The sequence below is a fragment of the Eretmochelys imbricata genome, chromosome 4 (genome assembly GCF_965152235.1).
Source record: "Eretmochelys imbricata isolate rEreImb1 chromosome 4, rEreImb1.hap1, whole genome shotgun sequence".
NCBI classification, from domain to species: Eukaryota; Metazoa; Chordata; order Testudines; family Cheloniidae; genus Eretmochelys; species Eretmochelys imbricata.
This window is the reverse complement of record NC_135575.1, coordinates 15,300,562-15,322,420: the sequence shown is the minus strand read 5'-3', so window position 1 is coordinate 15,322,420 and position 21,859 is coordinate 15,300,562. Positions and strand designations below refer to the sequence as shown.

The 21,859-nt window shown below is 42.4% G+C and overlaps 1 protein-coding gene across 1 annotated transcript in view; it reads right to left on the bottom strand.

Moving 5' to 3' along the window:
• The window catches only part of ADAMTS3 (ADAM metallopeptidase with thrombospondin type 1 motif 3), a 190,155-nt gene extending 168,600 nt beyond the window's left edge, over nucleotides 1-21,555 (bottom strand). Inside the window, 4 exon segments of the mRNA XM_077814745.1 lie at nucleotides 4,547-4,953; nucleotides 14,793-14,820; nucleotides 16,225-17,154; nucleotides 21,511-21,555. Of these exon segments, the coding sequence (XP_077670871.1) occupies nucleotides 4,547-4,953; nucleotides 14,793-14,820; nucleotides 16,225-17,154; nucleotides 21,511-21,555 (1,410 nt within the window).
• Between the last annotated feature and the right edge of the window lie 304 nt (nucleotides 21,556-21,859).

The following is a 21,859-nucleotide window of genomic DNA, read 5'->3' as shown; positions in this document are numbered from 1 at the left end:
GGATAGGAGTTATGGGGTCATTGCTGACCTGCAAAGAGAATAGAGAGAAGGGAACGCAACAAGAATAAGGGAGTATGAACGTGTGATGGGAAATTACGTGTACTTGTCTTACCAAACGTAGCTCTGGGAAACATTTCAGGCCTCGTTAAACCTATTCAATAGTGCACCTTTGTTGTAACCCCATTTAATTAATTTCAGTTGGTTCTCTCTTTAAATCTTTAGTAAAGCCAGTCAACTGAAAGAAAAAGTGAGGCAACACTTCTTCTACAAATGGAGTTAACCTAGACTACAGTCAGCGCAACTGTAACTTATTGATCCAAGCTAGTTCGGGCTTTTCTGCTTTGCCCTTCTCCAGTGACAGAGATCACAGGCTTTGATTTCTCAGACTCACGCAGCTGAGGGATGTTGTTATATTCAGCTGATTAATGTCAGCCTGGCAGAAGGATATAAAGTTTTCCCGTAATAGTCTTCCAAGTTTATCCCTTCTTCCCACTGCTCCTTCAACATTTCTGCTTTAAGGCAACTGAATTCTAAGTTTAAGACCTCACTTTTCCAAACATTTTCCACTAAAGCTTGTCCCTGCAAAGGTAGACAGTGTTAGCTATGCTGAGGATCTGCAGGCCAAATTCTGCCCAGACTTGTACCCCCAGGCAACCCCACTAAATTCAATAGGGTGGCATGAGGTATAAATCAAGGCATAATGTGGCTCCATGCTACTATGCAAAATCTGAAAAGATTTACTTTGCACTGTGAAATCCCTTGGTGAGTAAAACATAGTTATAGGCTTTGTTGTAACTCTGACAACAGTATTTGACAAACTATGAATACTACAGTTTGTCACAGTGATTGAAGCAACATAGGGAATATACCGTCAAAATTGAAGGAAACTATGTTTCCAAAAACAAGGCCTCAGCCCTGCATTGTGTAGCAAAACTAGTGTTAGACAGTATTGTGGATCCATTTTCCCTCCTAAACACATCTCATTTCCTTTAAAATCACTCAGAAATTCCATTTTCATGTCAACAAGCTTTACAAGTTACAGATTCCTCATTAAATGCTCATATTTCATAGCACTAGCCAGCCATTCACAAACCTAGAATTATAAAATATAACTTTCAAACATGGTCATAGAAAAAATGTGACAGCTTTTACTATTACTCAGGTGCTTTTTTTCTAAAATTACTGGTTATGCATGCACTTCTGGGAACCAATTAAAAAAAAAAACAAAAAAAGGATTACCTTAAGAGACATTACATAGATTTGTACATAAGAATTTTCCTTGCAATGTTAAAAACAAACTGTTAATATCTTAATTATTTTATGCAATGATAGCCAAATAAACAGTTTTGTATTGAAAGAATTCTGATAATTTGTCAGGTTTTTTTAAAATGCAAATTCAGACATAGGAAAAGTCCAGAGGCAAAGTTCTGCTTTCAGTTCACCAGTGTAAATCCAGAGTTCTCTATACATTGATGTCAATGTAACAGAGCACAATTTGGCCACATTATTTTCTCAACAGCAATACAACCTTACTGCCAAGTATGAAACCTGGTAATAAGCCAATATAAATTCTAGTAATATATATACACAAGTACAATTTAATGAAATACAGAACGTGCCCAACTACCAGCAGGTATCTTACAATTTATGTTGAAGTTTTTATTAAAAACCTCCTTATTTCAGATTACTTACTCACAAAACAAAAATTTGCCAGGATTTTCATTGACTGGTAGCAAGCCAAGTATTCCATTCTAGCTACTCAAGATATCAAACTTACCTTATAAACTACACAGTCAGTGAATTGTTACCATAGTGATTAATTCCCCCCCCCCCCCCAGGTGATAACTCCTTTCTGGAGGCCAGGGACTGGGAGTGGCAAAGCAGTTAAGATACCCAGAGATTCCCCTTACCCAGAGGGAATCCCTACGTAGCTGGTGAAGCCTGTTTTGTAGAGTAGAGCAAAACAGCTGGAGGGGAGGCCAGGATCTTGTCCCTGAGGGTTTAAATAGACAGCACAAGCAAATGAGGCAAGCTGAGTGGAACAGGAACCAATACTGACAATAAGTTAGCAAAATGGGGTGAGTGTCAAAAAAAGGGGTAACAACAAGGAAGCAGAGTAGAAATAGTTACTTTCACATGCTCTGTGCAGCACGTACCTCACATCAGAGATAAAATCCCCCTGTTCTATACTGAATTGGCATTGTCCTGCATTTTTTATACTATAAATTAGATTTTTTTTTATTATTAGTTACTAGTAATAAAAAAGTCCAAACACACACAGATACATTTAATCAATTAATCCATACTTCACCGCCAGCTTTACCGGAATGTCACAAGCTAGGCTTTCAGGGCTTCATATTTCAGCTCTGTATTTGAAAGCTAAAAACTACTTTCTCAGTCAGATTTCAAACATGGGTTGAATACTATAGCTTGTAAGGCAGTGGTTCTCAAACTTTCGTATTGGTGACCCCTTTCACATAGCAAGCCTCTGTGTGCAACCCCCCTTATAAATTAAAAACACTTTTTTACATATTTAACACCATTATAAATGTTGAAGGCAAAGTGGGGTTTGGGGTGGAGGCTGACAGCTTGCTACCCCCCATGTAATAACCTCGTGACCCCCTGCGGGGTCCTAACCACCAGTTTGAGAACCCCTGTTATAGGGCCTAATTTTAATCCCATTAAACTCTATAGCAAAATTCCACAGACTCCAATGGGAAAAGGATTTGGCCCTATATTCACAACGAGGAATTTTGCAGAGTTCACTTGAATTTCCCCACTCCTGAGGGATGAGTTTGGGAAGGAGGACTACAGAAGCATGAAACGTGGACTCCCTACTACATAACTTCCCAGGATCCCAAAGGTAGATACTGAGGGCAGCTGCTCGGTGTGGATCTCTGACCAGCCCCACCTTGGCAGGCCACTCACCCCTCTGCAGGATCCCAGGGAAAGAGAGATGCAGGCACGTGGCCTGAGTTACTACTGCTCAAAGCCGTGGCACTTTAGGTGCAGTTATTCACTCCCCACCCTAGGTTACCTAGGAGGCTAAATACCATTTAGAGCATTTCTTCTTGGCCCATCCCCCCCAGAAAAACACATCAGCCTCCTAATTTTTCATTTAGGACCCCACGTTACCTGCCTTCCTCTGCTTATAGAAGTGGAGGTTAGCAAGGACAGGAACTACTCCATTCCAATTAACGCAACACTCAGCAAGGGCGTCTTTTCAGCAACACGTCTCTCTTTGCCTGTGCAGCCACAGACCTAAATCTAACTCTGTCTAATCCAATGTACTGTCTTGAAGCGTTACCGATAACGCATAGCTCCCAGCCTCAGCAGCTCATTTAGAATGAGAGCACCATAGCCATTGCTTATATGAAGACATACACTGGGCTCAAAAATCTGCACGTTATCTTTGTAAATTGTGCGTACTATTACCAAACTGGATTTTAAAAAAAATAAAACAAAATAATTAAAAAAACCCATCAGCTATAAACAAATATCAATTATGAAGATTTCCTTTCTTTAAATTAACGAAAGTTCATTAAACCAGCGAGTGGTTTCCATGAAATAAACTAATGTACAACTTCACATTGCATTCCAGAAACAGAGGAGCATAGCTGGCTAGTACTTAAGGTAGAATGGGATCAAATCATTTACGCGTCTGGCATCCAAGAGGGAAGCTCTTTCAAAGAAGGGACATCTGTTGTTGCAGGCCTGCTCATACCATTTCTCTCTTGAAGAGCAGTATATAAAAGCTCTATATTAATCTTCCAGGAAGTTGCAATTATGTTTATGTTACTGCTTCTACTACTTAAAGAGTACAGTGCAAGTATTATTAGCTTTCTTTGACACATGAATTGAGTTAATGAACTGCATATGCAGTCACTATATGTCCAATCTTTATGTATGGCATCTGTGCACCAACCCAGTCTATCTTTACAGATAACGCTGCTGAATCTACACTGACATACTTTAGTCTAACATAATAACCAGACCAAAGTACCTTCCGAACACATCACCTATAAGTACTGTGATCCAACTGATGCTTTTAAAGTGTTAGAATAGTATAGAAAAAGAGGGGTCTATTTTTTTCTAAAGAAACATGCCTGATTATTTTTAAACTGTCATTGTTATTTTGGGGGATCAGTCTGTGAACGTGCTGCACCTCAAAATATGCATAATAATATTGTACATAGAGACATCTATTTATTTATATCGTTTGTAAGCTCACGGACTACAAAAATGCTAATGATAACTTTGCTACATTTATTTTCCCTGTTTGCAACATATCACAAAAACCAAAATACCACACTAACAGGTTTGATTTGTATCTCTCCTACGATGTCAATAAGGGATAAGTCCTGCAGTGGAGGTATTCCAGCATGAGGCCCAATGACTCCACATAAAACAAGGGTGCAATTTCTAATGGGTTTGGAAAATGAAGTTAACCAAATTAGATCATAACTGTTGGATACTTAAACAGTAACTAAAGCTTTGTGGGAAAGGGATAAAGATCCAAACATATATGCCATGGAATAAATCTTACCAGACCATCACAGTTGCTAATAGCAACAGATGCTCCTGGGATATCAGTGATGTCTCCAACATATGCACAATTGGTCCACAGAGGCTCTTTTTTCCATATCCACTCTGTTGCGCTCCTAGTCTGACTTTTGTTACCAGCCTCAGTTCCATTTCCAGTTTCCACAGCGTCTTCATACCATTCCACTACAGCCTCCGGAGCCACCAGATGGGTGTTAGGCTTCAGCCTGAGATGGAATTCCCTTCCAAAAGCTGTGATGTTAAAATACAGTTGTTTGGGGCTTTGGGATACATCCCTTGTTAATCTTCTTTGATGGCTTGCGGAGAGAATATTGGAGATGAAGCTTCCATCCGCACCAGTGCTGATCGGAGTCACTAGCCCATACAGCCTCGGTCTGATTTTTGGTAAATCTGTCCAAAAAACAAACACACAAAAAAACCAAAATTGGAATGAGAGTATAAGAACAAGTTTGAAAAATGGAGAACAGATACGTAGCTACAGAATAGGAAACCACCAAAATAATGATGAGCAAAGAAATTCACTTACAGCTGTGTTATGGACTCATCCATTGTATGTAAGCATTGCGGATTCTTCCCAACCATGATTAGTATTATGCAGTAGACACCAGAAAACCAAGGAGATATAAGGTGAATAATGCACTTGAGGCCTAAATTCAGAGGCGATGTAAGTTCGAACCTTACGCACTGACTTAAGATCCCTTAGTACTACTTACATTCACTCCACTGATGTATAAAGGAGTCTACCAGAGGGGCCAGAAGATATAAATTAAAGTAGGGTTGGAGGTATTTTAATTTACATCTATGAAATGGTTGTGCTTCCCACACCGGCCCGGAGAGAGAGCTGAAGTAGGCCAGCTAGGCCCAATCAGCCAATTCAGCTGCAAAGAGAGGGAGATTTAGGCTGTGTGGAAAGCACTATATTAGATGGGAGCTCACCTGTGAAGGAACAGACAGGGCTTCTATAAAGCCAGGAGGCTGGCAACACAGCAGGGAAGAAGCCTGCACTCTCTCTCTTCTTGAGGAAAGGGAGAAGGAAGAGGGGATAGGAACCCAGGTGGAAGAGTTTACCTAGTAGCCCCAGGAGAAACTACTGACTAGGAAGGCTCATGAAGGAGAAGCTTAAAGCAGCATGGTAGGAAGGAGTCCAAGAAACAGAGCAGTAAGTTTGGTGAAGTCCCAGACCTTAACTGCTCACTGTAGGGCCCTGGACTAGAACCCAGGGTAGTGGGTGGGCCTGGGTTCCCTACCATCCACTGCAGAGTGGTATTGCTAGGTGCAGTGAACGGGAAGACTGCCCCACCCACTGTGGAATGACACAGCCAGGGGAGCGGGCATGCAGACTGCCTGATGCAGCTGGTGCAGAAGGACCCTGAAAGACTCCCCCAGAAAGGGAAATCACAGGGTGAGCTGGCCAGAGGGCTGAGCCACGAAGCAGCCGTACCGCAACAGAAGGAGGTGCCACCTAGTGGCGAGCAGAGGACCCAATGACCAACTGCTTACAGCACTTGAGTTATGCCAACTTAGGTTCCCTTTTATAGGGATAGAATGGGTGTAAGCAGGCCTAGTTAGTGTAAGGGAATCTAATTTATGTCACCACTCTGTTTGACCTCAAAGTCAATCCTGAATTTCCTTCCTTTTGTGCCACACTCAGGTCTTTACTGTTATTCTGACACAGCAATTTTAACCACAGAATTATTTCTCCCCCTGTAAATAAACATGAAGAGATCCAAACAGAAAGAGAAAATGTATTCGACAGAATATTGCCCATCATGTTATGTATTTAGAAAACAATTTCAGCCAAAGCTCAGGCTTATAGATATCAGTTGCAAGATTTCCACTGACTTCAATGCAACCAGAAGTTGGCCCTTTAAATGCATCATATTTACTCATCTTATTACATCACTTCAATTCTAAGCACAGAGATATTATTACAATGATCTGTATAAAAAGCCACAAATGTTTAGTACCTTCATGTGATAGCAAGGATGTTTAAACTAAAAAAAAAAAAAAAAAAATTAAAATTGAACATGGGCCCAGTTTTCAAAGTTGGTTGAACAAATGAAGATATGTCAGGATAGGCACCTTGACTGTAAGGCTCTAGGGCCTAAATCAGGTAGGTGCAAATGTATGTGTCCAATTGCACATGGCCCCCATATGATTTAGGCTTCATACATAGTGGAGACCAAAGGCCTGAATTTTTTCCATTTCAAAGTACTCAGGAGATTCCTTGCTCTTTATGTGTAAGTGCCAAAAATGAGTGAACACCTATTTGCTCGGATTCTCCTTTACAAAACCCCATGTGATTGTTCTACATGTGCATTAAACAAAGTAGTTTGTTTCCTCGCATGGCAGCTTCCCAAAGAAAGTGTCATGTTTTGTACTGTAACTCGGCATTCTCAGAAAACTGATTTATAGTGTAAAAATAAAACCCGAGGGATTCTTAGCTAGAGTCATCCCAGCAAATGCCACTGCAATGATTCATCATGTCAATGTATTAACACAGCCGAGCGGACGGGAATCCTATCGGCTCTGACATGTCCCTCCGTGGCTCTCCAATGGAGGTCTTTTTTACCCACTGACCTACTCTTTCCCTTCCTCCTCCTGAAACCTGAAGCAGGATATGGTAAAAGACACAGGAGAATGGAGAAGGTGAGAAAACCAACTTTGAGAGATGCTGGGCAAGATCCTGGACCCTGCTCCAGTGATAGGGCACCTGTAAAGCCAGCACATCCAACACCCTATGAATTGTACCTCCATAGGGGGGATCCTCAGATGGTGTAGGATCTGCTTTGGTGGCTCTGTGTCATCACTGTTCCCTGCCCTAGGCACAGGGGAGAAAGGAGGCATAATTAGGATGCCTCTATACATTGCTGAAACCCCCAGCTGCCTAGCTGTTGAGGCTGTGTAAGTCAGCGTAGTCCTGGGGCAGATCTAACTTAGCCCAGGCATCCAGCAGGTAAGCATGCCCAGACTGGAGGAAGAGTAAAGGTGGGTTAAAGCCACTTTTGCCTACCTGCCCTCTATCTGCCACCACTGGTCAGAACAGAGGATTTGAGCCACAATTCCTACCTGATAAGCAGCAAAAGTAGCTGATCTGTAGGCTTTAAATTGGGTCCTAGATGCACATATTTGCAGGAGTGAATATAATGCTCGAAGCGTGCCAGAATGACAGTCCATGAAATGTAAGTCCTCTGTGTGCTGTGTAACAGGTACAAGACAAGCAATGGCAGTGCATGCTACCCCATAGTTCCTCACCAGTCTCCTGGAAGAGCCACTTAGTTGGGAGAGGGTAACTTTTTTCCTCCCTTCCCATGCAGTCCATCTTCTAGGAGACTGGCAACAAACTTGCTTTTTAGTGGTATATGGATAGCTGTCTCGTAGGAAGTTAACTGTTAAAGGACAGCTATGATTTATTTCAAACAACCACCTAATGGCCAACCATCCTGAACTTAAGCCTCATGTGGACTATGGCTAAGTTACCCAAGGGAGGGTCTCTGTTTCTTTACTTCCCACCATATTTCCTCAACCAGGATATACTGGGGCCTGCTATTTCTCCACTTTATACTGATTTTACACCAGTGTAACACCACTTAAGTCAGTGGCGTTAACTCTCAATTTACACTAAGCATCACTGAGAGGAGAATCAGGCTATTAGATGTCCAGGTCTCTTCCTGTGCTGGTAGAAGGAATGGCATTCCCTGTGCAAGGGCAATGATTCTGGACCAAACTGCTGCAGGATATGAGTCTGAGCATAAATCTTACCACCTATGGAGCATGCTGTGAGGCACACCTGGCTCAAGGCAGAATTTCCTCAAATGATCATGTAATAAAGACAGCCAATGCAAAAAGAATTAACCAGTCCCGATTCCTATAAAGTGGGTGTTGGGGGGGGTAGAGGGCAGTGCTACCTTCTTGGTACCATTTGATATATCTTTACTATTGAGTGGCTCAGATACTGATGTGTGCCACAGAAATACCTCTAAATAAACATACTTAATTAAACGCATTAAAACTTATCCATTCTCAACCTAAAACAGATTTGAATGTATGACAGAGGTAAAAGGCTCTCGTATCCAATATCAATCCACTGAATAATCCAGAACCTATTTATGCAGACTACCCAGTACTGACAATGTAATTGGAAAATTCTCAATTGCTACATTCAACTATTTCTCCTAATTATAGTCTATTCCTTACCCTCTAAAAAACCCTCCACAACCCTATCATGGTAAAACACAATCCTGGCTTCAGAACACAGGCTGAGATATACAGTTTGGCATCTTCACCCCTTTCCACCACTCCAAAGATTGAAATAGTGCCCCTTCTATGACACTTACTGTCGCTGACAGCTTCATGTCTCAGAACACTAACCCATTCCCCACAGTTGGGATTACCTAGTTTTGCAGCCGAGTTGATTCTGCATTAAATTTCCTCAATTTCTAACTGATATTACTAACAGTAGAGGCAGTCAGGAAAAATAATGTACTAATAGCTGGTGTATGGAAATGGAAATTTTTCAAGCATGTTCTGGAAATATTGCAGTCAAGGTTAGTGAACATACCCTAGTCATTCATACCATTCATTGTGCTGAAAACTACCATGCATACCATAATTAAAATTACCAACTCACAGTGGGATCTTTCCTGAAGGAGGCATTCACTCTCACCCATAATCAATACAGTCACATCAGCATTAAAAATGCTTTTAAACATTATGCGTATCATTTTAGGGCCTGATCCTGTAATCCTTACCTCATGCAGGACTCCCATTTAAAAATCACTGGGAATTTTACGTAAGGATCAAAAAATTTTATCCTGAGAGTTAGAGATGGAACCAAATCAAAACTCCAGATTCCACTTTTTCCTGAGAGTATTTGTTTGCTTTTTGGAGTAAGCAGGGAATAGGAAGCAAAGAAGTTGAAATCTGAACACATCCAAGTTTTGTCACTGGGCCCAATCAAAACTCTCAATCCTAATAGCCCCCAAATTTCAGTGGGGCTAAATATCCAGATCCAAATTTCACATTTTAGGACCATTTCTACTTAAAATTCACTTACAGATCAGTAAAACACAGGTGATTTCTTACTTTTACCCACAACAGAATATGTGTATTTTTCACACAAGCAGACATCCAAAATGCACAAATGACAGCCTGACAAGCAAAGCCTGAATTTGCAGCACATCTGAGAAGTTACTTTGTACTTTTTATGGTAATGTTCCCAGATTTCAGTTTGTGGGGGCAAGCAAATTGCAGTCATTAATAATGAGAACAGCCAGCTGACCACAAGGAGGTGGGCATGAAGGGTGGGAAGAGACATATTAAAGTTTTTGCCATCAGCAGAGGACTTTCCAAGGTCTGTAAATGTTGAACTGGAAAAGGAAGTCTCATTTGTTCAAAGGCAATCAAAATTAAATGTGACAAGCTTAAATACTGAAGAGAGCCAAACTCTTCCACTGACTTCAGTCATCTTTTTTTGTAGACTACAGTTTATGGAAATGCTATTCCATCTGTAGGGGTTATTTTTTTCAGATTCTCCATTTTCAAAGCTGCACTGTTTTGCTAATTCCAAGTCTTACTAATAATCAGTGAAAAGCATGAGGAGAAAGAGGTGAATTTTATGTTCAAAATTGTACATTGTTTAAGACAAAAGTAATCATTTATAAAAATATCACATTCTTTTATTAAGCGTTCCAAAACACAGTCAGGTAAAAGATGCATCTGTAAGAAAAATATATTCATAATATTTTTTTAAATCTAAACAATATTAAAGCATTAGCACGTCTGAACCACACAAGTTGACGTTATTTACCTTATTAGAATGAACGATAATTAAGATTCAAATGTCCTACACTTTCTTTGCACAACTGCATTTGAAAGAGGGATTGTTTCATTATGGGAGATTTTTTTCTTTTAATAGAATGTATTGGCCAAATTTTGGAACCTGGGGAAAGTAAAGCACCAAATACACAGATAAGTCAACTTATTTAGGTGCTTATTTTCTGAAATGCTGAATGCCTACAAATTCTACTGAAGGCAATGAGTATTTTGCACCGCTGGAAATCAGGACAAGTTATTTAGATGTCTAATTAAAGGTAGCCAGTTTGTAAAGTTTTTGATTTAATATTTCAGAAGTTTTTCTTTGCTAATTATTACCAGTAAATAAGTATTTAAACAAGGGCTTCTATCCTCCAACTTGAATCTGCACTGAGGTTGTAGGGCCACGGTCTGCCACCTGAGTAGTATCTGACTACTTGAGTCCCTTCACTGATTACTTTGAGCAGTTGTACAGTGTATTTAGTGCCAGTCAGGGTGGCAGAATCTAGCTCATAGTGATGAATTAATCATAGCATGACAGCAAGTTATAGCTTCTCTGCAGGATGAAATACAATAGCTACCATGTAATATTCCAAGGCAGAAGTAGCAGCTTGGAAACCTGCAGGGATATGACATGACATCTGTATTACTTTTACCACAAAGGTATGGCTCCTTTGCTTCCACCATAACTACTGTTTGTTACATACTATCTAAGCTGACAGTATCCAATACTGGAGAAGGTAGTTATTTGGTCATTTCATCAGTAAACACACTATACCCACATCATATGAGAAGGATAGTGGTAACAAAACTTGGATTCGTGTAGAATAGATACCCTCCAAGCTAAAAGGACCAGCGCAGCACATTATCAGCTTATTGGGCACAAAGGGGCATACCATTTTGCATACTGTAATATATCTAGGGTGGGAGCATCCAGAGCCAATTTTTCAAGGGAAAAACTGGGAATGAGTGTTAAGAATTCTTACACTTTCAGAGGAAATAAATGCTTAACTCCTAATACATCTGTCACTTTTATCATGGTAGAACAGAGACTGTGATAAGCCTTATAAAGGGCAGAGGCAAAACTGCTCCAGTCATTTAGCAAAAGTATTTCTCAACACTGAGAAGGGTAATGATACAATCCAAACTAGGGACTCAATCTTACTGCCCTTGCCTGTGTTAAGTATTGAAAGCCCTAAGAAGTTAGGAAGCAATTTTGGTTGCTCTCTTCTGAGCAGTCCAGCCAATTCAGAACCATCACATACATGCTTCAGAGGGAGCTGTATCTGGCACTTTTTGGCCAGAAGCAAGGTCTGAGTGAGTGGAAGCAGAAGATGGAATAAGAAAGGTACCCTCAGGAGTCCCAAATGGGTCGGACATCAGTAGGAGCTGTGGTTGTTTAAGCACTTCTAAAAAAATCAAATTCAAGGTTTCTCAAGCAGGGTAAACAAAAACTGAGGCTCTCCAGTTTAGTGGCTAGTGAATTATTGCCCTCAATGACTCCATTTCCTGTACTGTGAACTTGACCCAGTGCTATTGGCAACTCAAGTATTCCTTTCCTGAGTGGCCATACAGGATGCTCTCTGGTATTTTCACAGTTCCTGTAGCATGACAGACCCTTTGCATCACTCCAGTGAAACTGTTTTATGCAGATAAGACGACAAGCTGTTCACTCTCTCCAAAGGCAGCCTGCCAGTGTCATTTCAGAGTTGGAAACCAAAGCATCCTTCAAGTGGTAGCAAGAACAGCACTGTCAGCTCACAGCACGCACACATTGTGGAATTCTGGAGCACACAGAATGGAGAAGCTGCACCAAATCAAGTTCCGAAACCGTCTCACAAGAATGCTTTTCTAATTCCAACATCTGAAAAGTCATATTCACATAAGATTTCTGCTTGACAATTATTGTGCACCTGCTCATTGAATTAAGTTATGTACTAATTTAATACAGTTCACTGTGTTTATACATTCTATGTGGGTGTATTTAAAAAAAAAAAAAAACCTACACAATTAAACTCATCTTAAATGACCACTCAGGGTACAAGCAAAGATCAGCTGCTTAATAGAGGCAGCCATAGACTAAAGGTCAAAGAAAAGTGTATAGGAAGCTGCAAGAGGATACTTGAAAGTGGTTGCTACCTACTTGGAGACGGTTCTAAGACAGATTCCACTGTACGTATTTCACAGCAAAAACAATCAGATTTCACAGGACCAAAGACATTTTTAAAATAATGGTTTAAAAATGCCCTTTCAGTACAAATTAGGGCAAAAACCAGCACCAGATATGTTTTAAATGCAAAAGTGTTTCTCCACCAAGACACTATCTATTCAGGAAAATGCAGTAGGTAAAGCAAGTCACTTACAATCGTGTTTGGTAAGCCTCCTCAAAAGCAGAAGATCTGAGAAGCTTATGGGCCAAATCTACCTGCCCAAGAAAGAGTCACAGAGGAGCCTGAAGGCAATGAAATCAATGTAGTTCTACTATGCAGGAGACAGTAGGCTGCAGTGAGCTCTCACAAGATGTCAAGCACTATGCAGCTATGCTCAACAGGAGCCCCAGCCACACCACTGTGAAAATAGGCTGGGGTACAGGCGCAGACTGCGAGTAGGACCAGAGCCAACCCTTGGGTATGGCAAATTGAGGCAACCGCTCTGGGCCCCACGCTTCGGAAGCCCCGCAGGCCAGTGCTGTTGGCTGAAGCAGTTAGTCCCGGAAGGGACGGGTCGGTTCCAGAAGTGACGGATTCGTCACTTCCACTCCAGGCCCCACACCCACCTAGGGATGGCCCTGAGTAGGACCAGTGAATCCGCAATAGATTACTAAGGAAGCAATACAGCAACTGCACAGGCTCCTATTACCACCTCAGGATTAAAAGGAGAATTCTATCCTGATCTATCCCCTATGGAGCACACAGCCCAGTTATGCCCAACTATGCACAGAGACACACATTTGCCCCATGTATGCAAGATTGTATCCCTAGCCTCTGTGGGTGTCTCAAGAACATTCTCAAACCGTGGCAACTGAGACACGAAAAAGACAAAATAAAGAGAGAGAGAAAAGATCTATTTTCCAGGATAAGGATTTTTTTTCCTGAAGTACGATATAATTTCTAAGAGCAGCATTTCCATATAGCTTATGGTTACTGAAATGCAAAAACAATCCAAACTGCATAGAAACAACCAAAAACAAAACACAAGGTCAGCACACAGTTGGAAAAAAAAAGGGTTTGCCAATTAAACATAAACCCACACAAGTGCCTCATTTCCCATTACTCAGAGGTAGTATCAGAAATTAACCTCAACACATTAGAATTCAGTGCCAGAATTAAAATTAAGAGAAAGACCTCCACAACTCAGGAAAATGCTTGAACTTGCTTTCAGAACACCTGGCATATGCTGGAAGGTTAAAACTTCAAATTGGGAGATTTTGCTGGGGTGGAAGCATTACTCTCCTACATAGCGACCTTTCATTTGAGAGTTTCAGAGCACTGTAACAAACATTAAGTAAGCCTCATAACATCCCACGGAAGTATTATAAACACCCTTTTCACAGATGGGTAAACGGAGGAATGCATACGGTTACACTCCCCAGGTCAAATACTAACCCAAGAAGAGAATCCAAGAGACCAGACACCTATTCCTATATTCTGCTAGCTAGAACACATTCCCTTCCATAAAGATAGAGGACCAAATTCTCAGCTGGCACAGCTGTACTGAAATCGATGGAACTGCTCCCATTTGCACCAGCACAGTATTTGTTCCAGAATTTCCAGTCTCTTCTTTTCACCACTGTCCCTTGAGAAATGCAGTAGTTCAAAAACAAAGTGATTTAAATTTGTAATAGAGATGGCAAGGTTTTAAAGTGACCAATGGATACTGAGGGAGAAACCTTTTCTTCAGGTCCCTTATTCACCCTGTATTCCACACTGTCATCATAACAAAATAGGTCTTGCTAAAAAAAACAAAAAACGTTAAATGCTTACACACGATATCAAGACTGTCCAAAAACATGTTTTGCCCTTCCCAAAACTGAGTAAGTATTGCTTCCTTTTTTCAGAAAAGTACTCAGACAAAAAGAATCCCACATATCTGATTTACCATGAGATTTGAACGGCCAGTTTAACCGTGCTCCAGTTTTTAATTTTTGTTGGTTTTGTTCTTTTAAAAAGGAAAGCGTAGATTTTGTTGAAGTGTGAGGGTGAAAATGAGAGGGCATAAAGACAAATTACATTACTGCAGATCTATACATTTCTGCTGGAAGGAAGAATCTATGGTTCAAGTGTGAAAATGTTGTTAGTCTGCACATGCACTAATAGTGTCTTCTTCAAGAAAAGAAGTTTAAATAAACTGACTTATTGAGCTTATTTACTTCACTTTCCTTTTCGGGGGAAAAGCAAAACAAAAACGATTCTTACCTATTTGGATCGTTCCTTCTTTACCAGCCTGCAGAGGGGAAAAAAAAAACACACACACACACAAAACTGTTAGTTTAATTATTATGTGCTGTGTTACTTACTGCAAAATATGTGTTTCTGGAAAGTGGAAAATCACTTGGTTTGTACTGCACTGTTGGTAGATTTCTGCTTTTGGTTTTCTGAGGTGGCGTTTTTCCCTAACTGAATAACCAGCTGTTCCCACCAATATACGAATAGACTCCATAATAAGTTTAACATAAATAGAGCAGCTAAGAAGTCCTAATTCTGAATGAACCATTCTATAAATTGTGACACTGTGCCAAAAAATAATTCCAGTGGCCAAAGAAAGGCCTTAAAATGAATTAACGCTATGATTCCTGAAGAGTGGGCGTGTGAAGGAATAATCGGGCATATATGGTGACAGTTTTGATACCAGGGAAACCAAGGAAAGCAAACTACCCTTCCCTACGTACAGGCAGTTAGGCATCAAGCTGAATAGCTCATGCAAAGAGATGGGAGAGCTACATACACAGGATTCAGACAGAGCAGCCTGCTGCACCCTGCTGGAGTCAATGACAAAACTCCCAGCTGGCTGCGGGATAGGACTCAGGGTAGCTGCTGCCAGACTAAGGACTCATTCAAGTTTGTGGTTTACCTTGCTGGGGACAGAAAAGGGGACACTAAACTCTGCAAAAAGAAGGGGGTGGGGAGGGCAGCGGAGAGACATGCTCAGAAAGGGAAAAGCCAGGAAACGCTCCCACCACTCCTCCCGCCCCCCCCGATCTGTCAAAGCAAACTTTGCAGCAAAAGGATTGTGCAAGCAATTCCCTTTTGACACGTGCATAATGGATCGCTCTCCCTTTAAAGCCGAATGATTTCCTCCGCAGCCCACGCGTTTCCTCACTGGTATGAGAGAGACCAGAAGACAATTACAAGCACCTTGAAAAGAAAACCCCGCTTTGAATGGATTTCTTAAAGGATCAGAATGAAAGGGGGAGAGAGACAAGAGAGCAAACTTCCAGATTCACTCATGATTCCACATGCCCCGGGACAGAGGGACGGTGAGAGCTAAGCAAACGAACAGATTTCAGAGTAGCAACCGTCTTAGTCTGTACTCGCAAAAAGAAAAGGAGTACTTGAGGCACCTTAGAGACTAACCAATTTATTTGAGCCTAAGCTTTCGTGAGCTACAGCTCACTTAAGTCTTCTCTCTCTCTCTGCTGAGATTATTAATCACCGGAGAGACTAATCACGGTTTACGTTACGGGGGAAGCGCCTAGCTTCGGTAGCAATCACTCCTCTGAGATCAAGCCACTTAACAGTCAGTCCATTGAAGAAAAGGCGATGAAACCAACCCCAGCGTTAGCAGGGGTCGGTGGACGTAGGTGAAAATAAAGGAAGGCACTGCTGCTCCGCTGCACGGCGATCTAACTGGAGGGAGCAGCCCGGCAGCAACCATCCCTCCACGAGCCAGCCCTGGAGCGGTTAGCCCGTACGGGCAAATGCCTACAGACCAGCCACCCGAGCTCTGCCCCCCGCCGCCGCTACACAAGCCGGCGGCATCAACCTGGCGGGCAAAGCGAGGGGTGCGAGGTAGCCGCTTACCTGTTCCTCGGCGGAAGTCCTCACCTCTCCCAGAGAGGCTGCGACGAACAGCAGGGGCAGGAGAACCATCACGAGTCCAGAGCCCTCCCGAGAACAAACGACCCGCGCTCCGCCACGCCGCGCGCGCCTCCCCCGGCCCCCCGCAGAGCCCCGGGCAAGTCCCCGGGCGGGCAGCGGACAGGCGCTCGGAGCGCTCCCGGAGGCGCCCGCCCAGCCGCTGCTCCAGCCCGCGGGGCCTGGCCCCGTCTCGGCTCCCTCCGGCCGGGGGCCGCTGGGCTGCCAGGAGCCGGGGCAGGGAGAGTCGCTGCGCGGCCGCCCGTCGCTCGCCGAGCCCTGCCTGCGCCGCTCGCCTGGCGACCTGCGGGGCTGATAAAGCCGCCGGCCCCAGCCCGCCGCGGGGCTCCTCCCCTGCGCGCGCCACCCACGTCAGGGGCTCCCCTGGCGCGGAGCCGGCCGGCCGCCGCCTCCCCGGGCTGCCGGCGCCGGCTCCGCTGCAGGTTCCCCCCCAGCCAGCCAGGCCGGCCGGCAGCCCCTGCCCCGGCTCTCCGGCGGGCCCTGGGGCAGCAGGCAGCAGCCCGGGCGTCCTCCGCTGGAGGGAGAGGCTGTCGGGCCCGATCCCGCACACGCTTCTGGGCGCGCTTCCCTGCTGCGCCGGGGGCAGGAGCCGGGTCCTGTGCTGCACCCACCCCTGCCCCACCGCCTGTTCGCTGCGGGGGGCTGCAGCCCGCACAAACCAATACTCGGAAGGGAGATTGCTCTTCAGAGCAACAAATAAAATGCAAAAGCGGCAGAGTCCTGTGGCCGCTTGTAGACTAACAGACGTATTGGAGCATAGGCTTTGGTGGGTGAATACCCACTTTGCCGGATGCATGTCCGCACTGATCAACCCCAGAGCATCTCCCCTACTCTGTATTTAATGACATGTACCCATGAACGTGTATAAGCAGTTATTTTATCGGTCTGTCACTCCTACCCCAGGGGATATTTTTTATTCGTATTGTTCTGTCACTTACCTTGTCCTTTCCTTACTTTCAGCGAAGTAATAACTCCACAAAGCAAACAGCTTTCAGGCTGTTTAGCATATGGGCCCCTGTCTCTTCCATGCGCTGATGCCCTTTCAGGGCTTTTTCTTTTTTTTTTTCCTTTTTGTTTTGCCCTGCAAAGATCTATACATCTGCTTAACTTTATGCATGGTAGGCAGTCTTGTTGAACTCAAGGGAATTCTACTGTACTGTGAGTCTTAGGGAAGGTGAATTCTATTGAACTCTCAGGCTGCAAAGTTAGGCATGTGCATATGTGTTTGCAGGCTCAGAGTCTAGTTCCCAGTCTGGTGGGTACAAGGGTCCACTTGCACAGGATTGGGGCCTTAAAGTGGTAGACTCTTTCGCAACAATCGCTGTTGTGTTGGGTACGCTTGACCTTTATAGTTGCCTGGAAAATGCCATGCATTTAGAATCACAGAATATCAGGGTTGGAAGGGACCTCAAAAGGTCATCTAGTCCAAGCCCCTGCTCAAGCAGGACCAAAGCAGCACTTGCCCCTATACAACACCAACACACTGATTGATAATGTATGCAAGCAGGTGCATCTCAAAAGCAAAAAGATCTACTCCACAGAGGTAACTCTGAACGAGAGACAGGGATAGAAGTCATCCCATAAGTGGCTCAGCAATAGTCAGAGAGGGATGAATTCCACAAGAGTCAGGATTATTCAACCTGCTCACCCACCTTCTGCATTTTAAACATTGTGTGTATAAACATACCACTAAGGGATCTTATCACCATTTCTTGATCCTGCACAGAAGAGGGAAAGACTGACATGTCTTTAATAGAGCGGGTCAAAATTTGTCTTTATTTTTATGAAAAGTTTTAATTAAAATTAGTGATTTTTTTAATCAAAAATTGTCTTGAAAAATGTTTAGGTGTTCAATAAATCCCCCATGACCCAAAAAGTGGTGGTGGGGAGGGGGTGGGATTGCTGAAAGCAAAACAAAAAAATTAGTCTGAGAAACACTTTTGGACAAAAAATTTCAGTTTTTCAGTATTTGGAGATTTTGATGAAAACCAGATAAAGTTAATTTAAAATAGAGAAATGTCCATTTTGAGATAAGACATCTTTGTTGAAAAAATACTTTGAATTAAATAATTCAACCAGATCTATTTTTTTTTTTTTTTTTTTTTTTTTTAACTATCTTTCAGGAGTATATGCTCAGAGAATGGGCTGGGTTTTTGTTTATCATCTATTTACTTTAGTGTGTATTTGGAAGAGTTGAAATAAAAATGTTAGATTCCAGGTAGTCTCATCATCATACTGTTGTGTTACATTCTTTGGTATTAAGTCCTGTTTACTGTTCATATGATGTTTTAATTATACAAACTAACTGCTTACTACTGGCCTTGATTTAGCAACGACTCCCATGCAGGCAGATCCTCATGCCTGTTTGGAGACCCAACGAAGTCAGCGCATGGGGCTCATGGCTAGATTGGAACCATGGTAAGTCTAACAGGTACCATGCAGGTGAACCCCTACAAGATGGGGCCCTAACTCTATTAAACCATCACATTTACTTTAAAAATGAAATGTTGGCTGCAACTTCAGTTCTGCTCAACCTAAGCTGCTTTAACACCAGCAGTTAAGATACTTTAGGACTATTGTCTATGCTTAAGCCCCTTTGTTTTCAGGTTAAGCTGATTTTTACTGAAAAAAATTCTGGGTTTTACAAAAGGTATAATTTCCCCCCCCCAATTTACATCCTACTTTTGTATCATTCAAATATATAAAAAATAACTTATTGTAATACATATACCTCATGCAATGTATTATATTATCCTAATAAAATACATTGCATGAGCTAGATGTATTACAATAATAGTCTGTGTGTACATGCAAAGCTGCCTGTTGACATAAGACTATGGATTAGTGTGTCTAGAAGATACACACAACAGGCATGCCCACAAGCTCTGCAGCGCACGCGCATCTGAACGTACTGATGAATCTTACGCCCACCATGTACACATTTCAAGCTGTTAGCAGATAATGGTTTAAAGATCTGACATTAAAATGGGAAGAAAATGAAAATCTGTGTCAGAATATGTTTCAGAACACAAGGAGATATTCAAAAGTTTAAAAAAGAGAAACAGGAGAAAAAGATGAAGTTGAGTGTATGCGCTGAAATGGTGTGGCCCAATTACTAAATGTAAATATTTATAGGCTAAGAGTTCTAAGTCTGCAACAGTAAACTGTTTATTCAAACGAAAAGTTTTATCTGGGGATTAGAGGTGTATTGTTTTCTTAAACTCAGGAGGTGTCATTGTGTTTTGAGTTCCGTTTTAGTTCTGCAGTAAACCACACTGAATTCCATTCATCAAAGTATTAATCTACTGAACACTTTTCCCTGTCCTTCCATTCACCAAAATAAACTCCAGTATTTACCCAGAAAAATTATTAATAGTTTTTCCTCCGATTTTCACCTGTTTCTGTTGTTGTAGTAATCGACCCTGATATATTCCCGGGAAAAAATAAAATAAAAACTGAAAAGGAAGGGCCCTGTTTCTGCTGTAACTCTAACATACTGACGATCACACCTCTCAATCCCTAGTCTTTTTTTTTTTTTTTTTAAGTGACATCTTTGCTAATCCAGACTCCAGCGAGAAACTGCTGAATTGGAATTCATTTGCAAATTGGATACTATTAATTTAGGCTTAAATAGAGACTGGGAGTGGCTAAGTCATTATGCAAGGTAGCCTATTTCCCCTTGTTTTTTCCTACCCCCCCCCCCGACATTCTGGTTAAACTTGGATTTATGCTGGAAATGGCCCACCTTGATTATCATACACATTGTAAGGAGAGTGGTCAGTTTGGATGAGCTATTACCAGCAGGAGAGTGAGTTTGTGGGGGGGGAGGGGTGAGAAAACCTGGATTTGTGCTGGAAATGGCCCACCTTGATTATCATACACATTGTAAGGAGAGTGATCACTTTAGATAAGCTATTACTAGCAGGAGAGTGGGGTGGGAGGAGGTATTGTTTCATGGTCTCTGTGTATATAATGTCTTCTGCAGTTTCCACAGTATGCATCCTATGAAGTGAGCTGTAGCTCACGAAAGCTTATGCTCAAATAAATTGGTTAGTCTCTAAGGTGCCACAGGTACTCCTTTTCTTTTTGTTTCTACAGAGCAGCCCTGGCAGATTTCTACTTTTTCAGGGAATTATTTATTGAATATTATAAAGCTGTAATTAAACAAAGCATGCCTGCCCCATCACAAATTCAGATGGTAGCTTCCTCCCCCCGCAAACTGTATTACTTCTTTTCAAAGAGAAAATAGTAAACAATGGGATACCTTTGTGGGCCAACAAGTAATTTAGGATACACAGACTTTATACTGCTGCAATACAATTCTTTTCTGCATGCTGTCGTTCATACAAAACAAAAACAACAGCCACCAATTATATATTACACAATTATTCTGCCCTACCACTCAAAGGTGATGGGACAAGTAGCGTGGCCACATTTTCTGTATATCCTCTCTAAATATGAGTACACATGTGCAACCTTAATTCAGCCTCCTCATGCATATGCATTATGATACAGTCTTTAATTACATAATCATATACTTTTTCCTACAGGACCCCTACCTTATTCAGTGCACTGAAGGGATGGTACTCAGTTAATGAGCAGTTATTCAATATTTTGTTTTCCCCTCATTCTTCAGCTGGTGGCCCCAGGCCTTATTTACTGCACGCTATTCAAACCCTGCTCTGAAGAAAGAATTATTAATTTCCCCATAGGCTTTTGTATGGCACACACTACTTCGGTATTCGAGCTTTGGAAACAATTTTCACAACATCCCTTGAGATGGGGGGGTGTTATTACCCCCATTTTAAGATGGGGAACCAACCCACAGAGATTATGGTCAAAAATATCCACTAATTTTGGGTACTCAATAGGCAGCCCCTACACCCTGATTTTTCAGAATAATTAGCTTTCGTTAGCACTTTATTTATTGGAAGCCAGCTTCCAGCGACTTCAGTAGCAGCTATGAGTGCTCAGCACTTCTTCAAATCAGACCCCAGGCAGGGACAGAATCCTGTTCCCCAGGCCAGCATTCAGTTACCTTAACCATAAGATTCTTTTCTTTTTCTGCAATCCCCTGCCTCATTCGTTACACACATTCCAACACCGAACTGTGCTGTGAACATCTATCCACACACATGCCCCATTCAGTTCACTTCCTCGCCCTCATGTCCTGCCCCAACAACAAGTGGTGGGACCTGTTGCCACTTAAACAGGGCGAGGAACCCTGGTGGACCAGTCTGTTCCACACCCTGCCAGGGATATTAGCTGATGGCTCCTCTGAAGAGCTGTGAGCACAGACATGCACCTGGCACGGTTCACGAACTCCCAACACCTGTCCCTTTGGTGGTAAGAGGGAGACCCATGCACATCTACACAGGGTACATCAG